Genomic DNA, 10,939 nt, shown 5'->3' with positions numbered 1-10,939 from the left:
AGACAGACAGAGACAGAGACAGAAAGAGAATGAGAGAGTTCACACTGCCGCGATATGCTCATCCACCACTTTTCCCAGGCTTTGCTGACTTGATCCTGAATTAATGAGGCTGTTACATGATATCTAATAAAAAAATGACTGGAATAGAGATACTCTTAGGGAACTGCCACATACTTGGTTCAAGGCTGAATCAATTTCATCTCTATTTAACACATGCTTGTTTTCTGTCTCTCTTGTCTCCTTTGCAGCTCACGTCCCACCTTTTTTCTCCCCCATCTGGGAACCTTATCTCCTGACATGCTACCATCAATCAGCCAAAGACACTTCCCGCCAGAGCGTCTGCCAGTATGACTGAGCACAAGGAGTCCCTAGTTCGGGGATGCCTCCCACACACCCTGGAGCTGTGTGTTTTTCTAGCCTGCCTAACCACCTAAGTGCAATTTGGGGCATTTATACTCACCTAGAGTTTCTACTCAGATAATAGCAGTACTTTCACCCAGCTGAGTCTAAGGTACAGCATGGATCACTACGGAATAGTATGGAATATGCATTGCATCTGTCGCTGCTTCACCAACTTTTAAGGTTATTTCTTTGCATTTCACATTTCCACTCCTTTTGATTTGCTCTGGCTCAGTGCCTGCCCCAAAAGAATATAAATCCAACACTTATGATGCCTTTACTGATCGTTGCAACCACTCCCACTTTCTAGTCTTTTATGTCAATATCATTTCTAACACAGTCAGACCTCTAAGTTTACATTTGGAAGCATGAAAGAAGAGAAAAAGAGCAAAGGTGGGATTGCCGAGGGAAGCACAGAACTGGTGACAAGGAAGAAAAGGGTGAACAGGAGCTTGGCTGTGGCATCTCCCACAAAGTTCCATCCATGCACACAGCCCCTGGCCACAGCACAAGAGGCTGTGCGTGGGCACAGGTGGGTCCCAGCCTTTCTGGCTGGATGCGGCTTAAGCACTAAGCCTGAATGGAGACCTTCATTGCTGTTTGCTGTTTTTGTTGGCCAGTAGCCATGGCAAACATTTGCAGGTGGCTTGGCCAGATTTTGACACTTAAATACTTGAGGTTGTGATAAAAATCAGAATATTACTACAATATGGTTCTGTGCAGCCTCACACACAGAGAAAAAAAATATAGAATAAGGGGGGAAAAAGCTATCTGCAATTTCAAATGCTCATTTAAAGACACAGTCTCCAGAGAAAACTTATGTTTTAAAATAAGTACTCATTTCCTCTTTTCTGAAAGAAATAAAAGAGTCAACTATCCCCAAATGTTACCGCCTAGAGTTTTATACCAAGTGCACTGGTGAGATGGGCTGGGCTTTTTCTTTCTGAGACCCCATGATCATCCGGGCACAGTTCTGGATGGGTCACAGGGAGAAAAATGGAAATGACAGATGTATCGGTTTGAATCAACACAGTAAGCACAACAGGGAAGAATTTGAAGAAAAGAAATAGCCTCCCTCTAGCTTGGCAGTGGAACGGGTTCTAAAAGTGACAATTATCTCCTAGAACACACTAGGAGAGACATATAACACCCCAAGTAGGGAAATAAATAGGATGAGTAAGTGTGTTAGGGGGTCATATGCAAGAGAAATACCCCTATTCATCCAAGCAGAGTGACATGGCCTGCAGATGTCACCCAAATGTACAGTCCTGGGCCAGCCGGGTAAATTGTTGACAGAGTCAACACCCACCTTAAAATTTAGTGCTAACCCTTAAAAGACTGTTCCATAAAAACCAGTGTTGTGGGAACAATGGGCGAACACTAAGGGCCTCCAACAGGGTAGACGGTGAGGGTGGAGAGGGCAGGCAGGAGAACTCCAGTGGGGAAGGAATGTTGTAAAACTGCTAGTAAACTCCAGCACATTTTATGCTTTTTCTCCTTGAAAGAAAAATAAAATATTTATAATTAGCCTGCCTCGCTGTGAATTGTCTGCCCAAAGCCAGGCCCCAATAGTGAAGGAGTCCCTTGAAAAGTGGACGCTGTCTTTAATGAATCCATCCTGCCCTCTTAGCATGCATGGGTTCTCTCTCTAGATAATGGCAACATTTGTTTTTACAGTCATAAGAAAAGAATTTTTTTTTTTTTTTTTACCAAAGATTCTTGCTTATTTAGCTTTGGCTTCTTAAAACAAAGCCAAACATTTAAAGGCCAGATTGACTTTCAGTTTCTTCAATGAGAAATCAAAGGTCGCTACGGAAATCTCAGAGAATCATCACTACCACATATCTTGGTGTCACAGCCCATCTTGATGAGCTGAGAAATGTGAGACACAAGGCACTCATTCTAGAACATTCTGAGGAATAAGCCAGTGTTCACTGTCAGTTTGGGATTCCTCCCAACATGAACAAGGTGGATGGGCACACTAACAAACTGTGGAGCAGCTTTTAAATTTCTTTTTAAATCACCACGACCAAGGATCAGCTGGAAATTCAAACTGAATCCTAGTGCTTATACCAAGCACGGTGCTTCTTATTTGAAGAGATGATTCTGGGAACACAGAGTAAGCAGTTGTCAGCATCTAACTGGACACATTTCTCATAGTTTTTTGGATGAAGTTATTACTTTTTCTTCCTAAGAACCCATGTACTTTTTAAACCCCTTATTTCATCTTTACTACTGTGAGTTTAGAAAACAAAAACTCCATCTTCATTCTGGAGATAAGGAAGTGGAGTCAGAGAATTTCTAAAAAGCTGCTGGGAGCTGCCCACGTTGGTGATGCTCTCAACACTCTGCCCAGTAGAATCCCGTGATGCCAAGACCCGGGAGCAATTCCCATCATACCATACGAAATACATGGCTAGGACTCAATGATGGGAGGAAGGGAGCCTGCTTCCTAGGTCTTGGCTGCTCTAGGAATGAGCATGGACCTAGACAGAGAGAAGGGAGAGCTAACCATTTTTGTACAAAGAAGGGCCAGAGGCAAGAGACTATGGAAAGATAAAGGAAATGCAGGCAGTAGCTGAGCAGCTCCTAGAAAGGCAGGGCACACCCAAGGAGCAGGAAGGCTGCAGAGCGTCCTACCATGGTGGAGCATTTGTCTTGAATGCTCTGTGCTGGCCTCCATACAGGCACACATTTGCCTACAATCATTTTAAAGTTCACAAATGCTCTCTGAAGACATAAGGACACAGAATGACTCGCTCTCTTCCACTTGCAGCATCAAAACAGCTTCTAACAAACAGAGACTCCTCCCTTCTCTCATCAAAAGCATCACTCTGAGCTCTCGGCAATATCACAACAGCAAGGAAAACCAACAAATCTGAGTACCAGAAACAAAGAGAAAGTCCAGATTGTTCTCTGAGCACCAGCCAGGTCCGAGAGGCAGCCAAGGGGAATCTCCTTACCCGATCTGACGGTTGGTGGAAGGTGCCTGTGTGATGACGGAGCTGGACTGGGGCGATGGCATGGCTTGCTGAATCACAACGCTGGTATCGTGGTTGGGCATCCGGGTGCTGCCAAGCTGGTGAGCTCCAGGCCCCGTCATGGCCCCACCGACTGTATTATGCATTGAGATATTCTGCCCAAGGAAGACAGAGCAGAAAGGTCAAGGGGAGGCAATGTTTCATGCTACTTCCAAGCTCTCAAAGGCCAAGCCTGGGAATCTGGTCGTGTCAACTAAATAGAAAGTTATGGCTTCTGGCAAGCCTTGGGCCCATTCATCACATTATAACTTACAGCTACAAGGAGATGAAAAATAGCTACTTACTCTCAGAGTAGAACACAAAGGGAAATGCCTTGAAGTCTGCTTATCACTCTGCCGCCATCCTGAAGTAAGGTTTACATCAGGGATATTTAGTGCATACTTTCCTGACTCCATGTGATATATGTTGCACTGGAAAGTGATTTCTGAGGTGAGTGCATAATACGTGATTTAGCGAAGTTAGCTCTGTGCCCTGCTTCAAGTGACAGCCACACTGGGTTGCACTCATTTTGCTTTGTTTTCAGTCCTAGAAGAGTGGCCAACTGTATGAGTTTTCTACAGGAAACTACTACTTTTCCAAATTGCAGTCTGGGTACTTAACAACCCATGAAATGGGGATGATTTCAACAGATGAAAGGGCCTCTGAAATCTGATGACAAGAGAAAAGGGTGCAGTGCTCTCTTGTATTTTGATACAGTCTCCGACAATTGCGTGAAAAGAAGACATACAGAACCACGACGCTTGTCTGCTTCCACGTTTTCTATCTTTTCCTTTAGAATATGGAATGCCTATGCTCAATCTCTATCCCATGGTACTTAGAGCAGAGTAGACATTCAACAGACACGTACTGAGTGAATAACCTAATTGAGGAACCAGTGAAACATCTGAGTTATTTCAAGGAACTTGAATAGGGACCCCCTTTGTTTAAAATTTTTTAAATGAGCTAAAATATACAAAGTACCCCTGTGTCATCCCTCAAATGGCTGAAACAAAAGGAGCGAGAGTTTGGAGCCAGCCCAGGTTACACAGTGAGTTCAAGGTTAGCCTGGATAACAATAACAAGATGTTGGTTGTTTTGTTTTGTTTTGTTTTGTTTTAAACTGGTTTAAAAAATAGTTTTTGTTAGAGAAGAAAGTCACTAGGACAAGAGAGGATGCACATTATGGAGAAGAAGGACAGATGGATGCCCGGGGACTGAAATGGCATAAAGATATTCAAAAGCCAGTAAAGAAAGAGCAAGAGCATGATCAACTGGAATCACAGGTAAGGGCAACACAAGAGTCGCTGTGGCAGCCAGCTGTGGCCCTTTATCCCGGAAGGGCTGGGACACTCCAGAGGTCATTCAGACAATGGATTGAGGATGGGAGGAAAGCAACATATGTCACTAGCAATTTGCCCAAGGAAAAAAATGGGTATCTGTCTGAACTCTGGTGTTTCTATGGATGAAATGATGGTGATAACACGTAAGGTATGGAGGCAGTAACCATCGCGTGGCACTTCTCCCAGGTTTCTGATTCTAAGCCCTGACCACACAGTTTGTCAGCTGTCCAAGTGAGAACTGGGCACCCAGCTTAGACTGTGAGCTGACCGTGTTGTCAGGGGAGCCTCCCGGCCTATATGTGCACATAGTCCAAAGGCTTCTTCTTCTCTACTGAGAAGTCTTCCTGATGTGGGAAAACACTCTGGTCAGGAGAGGTAATATGAGAGGAAACGATGAGTGGCATTAGGGTGGCAGCACAGAAAGTGGTCTGTTTTAGTTCTTTTTATAGAATTTAGAGACTCAGTAAAAACGATTCTTAAAGAAGTAGTTGTGCTATTTCTTTGGAAAGTGAGCCTTAACAAACTTATATCCCCAGGTCTTAGTGAAGTTTTGATGAGGTAAATAATTTCAGATGTTATTTTTCCCACTGTTTTGATTCTCAAAAGCAATCAACATTATTCATGCCTTTAGTCACATTGTTCTGAGGCCTGGAAGGATTTCTAACTCTCAGTAGAACTATTTCCATGGTGCTGTGTACTGTGCACCATCTTCTATCTTTAAATACACAAAGAATGTAAGTGTATAAAATGAATATAATATGTATGAGTTATCTGCAACAGCCCTTCTCTTCAAATCCCATTAGCATTCCCCAATTTTACTTTAGAAATTCATCATTTCTTTCTATTATTTTTTTTTAATTTTTATTTTTTATGTATTTTGTATAGGGTTTACAGGGTCTCACTACACAGATCAAACTCGTAGTGATCCTAGTGTTTTCAGCTTCCCAAGCACTGGGATTACATGCGCGTGCCACCACACCCAGGCTCAGTCACTGGCTCAGCTTGCCCCGGGGATGGGGCCAACATAGCACACCAGGGATCAAATCCTGGTCCTTGCACCTGCCTAAGCAGGCACTTTAGTCCAGTGGCTGGACTATCTGGCTGGTCCATTTCTTTCTATTCTTCCATCCCTCCTTCTACCAGTCTACATCCAACACCATCATCTCCTTGGACCAGACAATGGGCTCTGAAGTGGCCTCCTTCATTCCTTCCAAGCTCTTTTCCTCCTCATCCTCATCCTCCCCATAACTGCTGAGCTCTTTGAAACACAAGACTTGTCACATGGCCCGCAGCTTCCACAGCCTGCCTCCCTCCTGGAAACACTGGATGGGTTTGCATGGTCTGGAAAGTACCAAAAGCACTCTGTGTACCCTCCGAGGCCTGTCCTCCCTCTAGGTCCATCTCACCCCACCTTCACTCTAGCTCTCTGTGACTCTTCTCATCCTCCTGGACTTCTGCTGTCAGTGTGACCTTGTTCCATTGCTGCACCAAGGCTTGTATATGCTGTCTGCTGACACCAGTGCTTTTGCTCAGACTCCACCTTCAGCTCTCAGGCTGAGCATCACATAAAGGAAGCCTCCACTCACCTTCCCAGTGCTGGACACCATTGCCTTTTCCGTTATGGGGCTTTCCATAGTTGATAATTGTCTTTGCTTATCTGTTAAGTAGCAATTTCCTCCCTCATTTGTAAGCACAACCAGAAAAGGAACTAAATCTAATTTTATTCTCCATTGTGTCTCCACTGTGAAGGCCAGTGCTGGCAAAAATAAGTACTTGACAAATACAGGGTATATGAATGAACATAAGAAAGTATTCTTGGAAATCCTAGGATGATAAAAGCTTATCTCTGGTGAATTTTGGAGGGTGTGCTATTGTCCTGTCTGTTCACCTTGCTATCTAAAACTATGCTCATTATGATAGTTTTAGGTAGTATGGCACTTGTTCCACTTTGGGCTGGAGAAACACACAGGGTCAGTATTTAAAAAGCCACACAGTGTGTAGACTGGTGAGCGAAAGCCTTCAAAAAATGCTAAATGAGCCCTTGAACGAAAACACTGAAAATGAAGTTCCAATCTTCAACCACTTTAGTGTGACTGATCAACAAACAATTTTTACATCCACCACAAAAACTGAGGAAAGCTAGCCTTGTGCTACAGCACAAAGAAACAGACCTGATTTCTTCAAAGAAAAGTATGTTCAATAAAAGAGGAACAGCTACCTCTCAAAAGAAAAGCTAAAGAATGTTTGTTTTCTCATAATGATTGGAAAGGATAAAAATTACCATCTGGGAATATATTTTATATTCTCTCCCACCAACAATTATTATACATTTAGAATGCATATTAATGCAGATTAATTGTGTATACTAACAGGGTTTGGTGTGATACTTGCATACACACATATGCATACATCAGTCAAGTCAAATGTCCCCACCAATATTCTAGGTAATCTCTTTGTCTCTGAGATCTAGGGACAAGAGATAGAAAAGGCTCCCAAATGTCATATTCTCACCTTTCAATAACCTCTTCTCTTCCTCCCACAAAACATGAGCACATTCTTCCATCCTCTCTCCCAGACTCAGAGAGTCATTTCAAAACATTTTGGAAAAATAAACAATCCAGCAAAATCATTATCATCTCACATTTAGAGAAGGTGATTTTTTTCTTCTTTAAGCATTACATAGTAACTCAAACATGAAATTATTTTCTTAGGTCACATTGTCCCAATTATAGATTCAAAATCTGTTTTAACTGATAAAAGGATAGTGCTCCAGAAAAATTAAATATCCAATTTGCAAGACCCAGAGTGTGAGTGGATCTTGATAAGTTGTTTTTGATAGAGCACGTGAGTAGGTTTGAAACTAGCGATGCCATGTCACCACTGGCGACCCTGGCTGACTGTCAGCAGAAAGGCAAGGATCAGAGGTGATCCTTGAAGTTCAACCTTTGGCCTTTTCTTGTTCAATATTTTTATCAACAGCTGGGAAGAAGAGGTAAAAATCATGCTTGTCAAATCTGCAGTTGACACGAAGTTGGGAGGTGGGCCAATGTTCCCGATAGCAGAACCAGGTTTTCCTCAGATCAGTTATGTGATCTGTCCTCCGAGGATGCTAGCATAAATCTAGGCTGCTTTAGGAGCAGTGAAATGACCAGATCAAGGGAAGTAATTACCCTGCTGCAGAATAACTTAGATTGACCACATTTGGCCACCACATTTTAAAGGGGAAATTGACAAATAGGAGGGAATGAAAGCAGTGAATGAATCCAAAATGCATTGCAGGAAGAATGGTAGAAAATCAGGAAATATTTAGTCTAAAGCAGAGAAGACTTAGAGGGTCATGTTAACTGCCTTCAAATATTTGTGGGATTAGACAAAGTCTGCAATGCTCTATAATTCAAAACATTGGATTGTAATGATAAAAGTCAATACTAACTACAATCTGAGTATCTATTTTGAAGCAAGCACCATGGTAGATGGTTTATAAATTGCATCTCTGATGTTCACAATGGCCCTTTAAGGTAAGTATTATTGTCTCATCTTTTAAGATGAGAGGGGGCCTGGCCCTAGCTCAGTTCTTTAAGTGGCTGCTTCCACAAAGCTGTCAGCCTCAGGTTGCTGTAGTTCGATCCCCACAACTCCAGCCAGTCAAACCTGCCCTGAAGGCATTCAGAGCAAAAAAAAAAAAATCCTTTTAAGATGAAAAAAGAGGCAAACTCTTCCCTGTCACCGGTACTAGGCCACTCACTTCCGGTCACCCTTCCCATTTGCAGGACGGCTCTTCAAAGACACAGATTTGACCTCTTTTCAAGTAAATGTGCTAGTATGTAGAGATACCTAAAGACAAAACAAGCTTCCCTGTACAGTGCTAAGTTTCCTGGAACTTGAGTTAAGTCAGGACTAGGGGCCATCTGTCAAGGGTGCCCCAAAAAAGATTCTTGCATCAGGAGAGAAGATGGCACCAGACAACCTCCAAGATCTCTTCTATGGCCAAGATTCTCACATTTATAATACACAGTTCATACTTTGGCTCACATACTTCCAGATGTTTAGTAATGTCCAATAAATTTGAAAATATACTGGTATGAAAGGTAGGAGGCCTCTTCTAGTGTAGACTCTCTTCCTTTCCCAACAGCCCTCTAATCTGGATAAATTACTCAGCCTCATCAAGCCCAGTAGCCTCAGAAGTAGAAGAAAGGGCTTGGGGTACACAGACCCCAAGCACTCCATGATCTTCTCCAGCTCTGAAATGACATGAGTCTCTTCTCTTTTTACATTTTATGAGAATCTAAATATCCAAGTAGACTTTTAAAACTATGATTCATGGGCCTACTGACTTTAATTTTTCTCTACAACCCTAAGAGTCTGTAGAAGTGAGTTTTCCTAAAATTATAAGTCTCCAGCAGACCCTAGGGATCACGATGCAAGAAATGGACCTAACAAAAAGCACAGTCTCTCCGTCATCAGAGAGGAAAGCTCTACCAAAAATTATCTTTAGCAAAATTTTTCCCTTTTTTGGTAGAAATTTCTCAGCATGCTTTTTGGCTTCTGCCTCCCTTTGGTGTCCTGCAGTACTTTGCTCCCCATTCATTGTTCTGACACAAAGGGTGTGCATGGGATGAGAACCAGGAAAATAATAAGTCTCGATCGCATACTCAGGAGGCTTGAGGTAGGGTGGTAATTGTCTTCCTACATGCATGGGCTTGGAGTACAATATGCAAAAAGCAACCCAGTGTATATTAATGTACATGCATGTTCTTCAAAATGACTGTAATTTCAGGGTGTGGTAATAAATCATAAAGGACCGCTCACCACAATTGAAAGGGAAGGCTGGAGCATACAGGAAAAATGGGGCTGATTCCCATAAGATCCCAAAATGTTATCTGCAAATCTATATTCCATCCAACTGCCAATGTGAAGGGATTTTATGGGTTTCTCCATAAAGAATGAGGGTCATCCTCAACATGTGTTTACAAGTTGAGTTGTGCAATCTCAAATGGGTCCGCTTCTTAATGATGCCCAGGGAAGTTATGAGGACTTTTAAAACTTCCCATATGTAAATACTCAAGAGCTGCATCCAAAAGATGCCCAAGACATTTACAGAAAAACAAAAGTTCTAACCCTTCTAGAGGATGCCAAGCTTTCTGGAAGAGGAGGAAGGACATTAAAGGGTCTGGACCCCTCCTTTTGGTGCTCCTGGGGTCAGTGTGGGTACTTTTTGGAAGACTGCTGTACAACTGTGGGTAGAATGACACAGTAGAGAGGATAGGGAGAGGGAGGGACGTCTGAATCTATGCAGGCTGTTTCTCTCTCTAGAGCAGTCTCCTCACATAGTCACATGAGGCGAGATGGGCAACAAGATAAGGAAGCACCTCAAAGAATGGCTGCAGGAAGGAGAGTGGGAAGAGAGTGTAGGGCGCTGTGGAATCTCCAGCCTTCACATATGCATTTGCTTTGCTTTTTCAGAATTTTCATTTATTCCCAGAGAAATTTAAGCAGTGCAAAAGGAAAACAGGAACAGCAGAATCATTAAGACCTAGGTTCAAGTTCACGTCAGCTTCTTACCATCTGTGGTATTTTATTTCAGTTCTCTGAGCCACATCATTCTCCTCTTTAAAGCAGAGCTGATCATTCCGTTGACAAGATCATGATCAGGATCATGTAAAATAACAAACATTCCAGGGTTTGACAGCAAATAGATTCTCATTTGTTTTCAGGAAAATGTAGAACATGACACTCAGAGGAAAAAAAATACATTCTGGTGGCTACTTCCCATAGTTGGTATGAATAGAAATGATGGTTCACACTTATGCATCCTTACTCTATGTCAGAAAACTCATTTAAACTTTATCACCAATCTAAGAGGTAGGTATGGCTACTCTGTTTCCCTTTTACAAGTGGAGAAACTGAGGAGTGGAGAGGTTAACTGAACTGATGCAAGTACACAGCTGACAAGGAGTATAGCTCAGACCTAGAGAATCTGGCCTGAGAGTGCTCAACCACATTCATAACTACTAAGTCCTATGCTTCCAGAGTCTTGAGATAAGGAGATTTCCTTGTGGAGGATGACAAAACAAATAAATAAATATATAAATAAATAAATAAATAAATAAATGTAGTTCGATCCCCACAACTCCAGCCAGTCAAACCTGCCCTGAAGGCATTCAGAGCAAAAAAAAAAAA

General features: G+C 42.4%; 1 protein-coding gene across 3 annotated transcripts in view; it reads right to left on the bottom strand.

Annotated features, from left to right (window-relative positions):
• The window catches only part of Creb5 (cAMP responsive element binding protein 5), a 421,895-nt gene that overhangs the window by 247,862 nt on the left and 163,094 nt on the right, over nucleotides 1–10,939 (bottom strand). For all 3 annotated transcript variants that reach the window (XM_023709868.1, XM_023709869.1, XM_023709870.1), the window contains exon 5: nucleotides 3,363–3,535. In XM_023709868.1, the coding sequence (XP_023565636.1) occupies nucleotides 3,363–3,535 (173 nt within the window). The remainder of the gene's footprint in view (nucleotides 1–3,362; nucleotides 3,536–10,939) is intronic.

Source organism: Octodon degus, unplaced genomic scaffold (genome assembly GCF_000260255.1).
Source record: "Octodon degus isolate 3935 unplaced genomic scaffold, OctDeg1.0 scaffold00015, whole genome shotgun sequence".
NCBI lineage: Eukaryota > Metazoa > Chordata > Mammalia > Rodentia > Octodontidae > Octodon > Octodon degus.
This window is presented reverse-complemented; position numbering and strand designations above follow the sequence as displayed.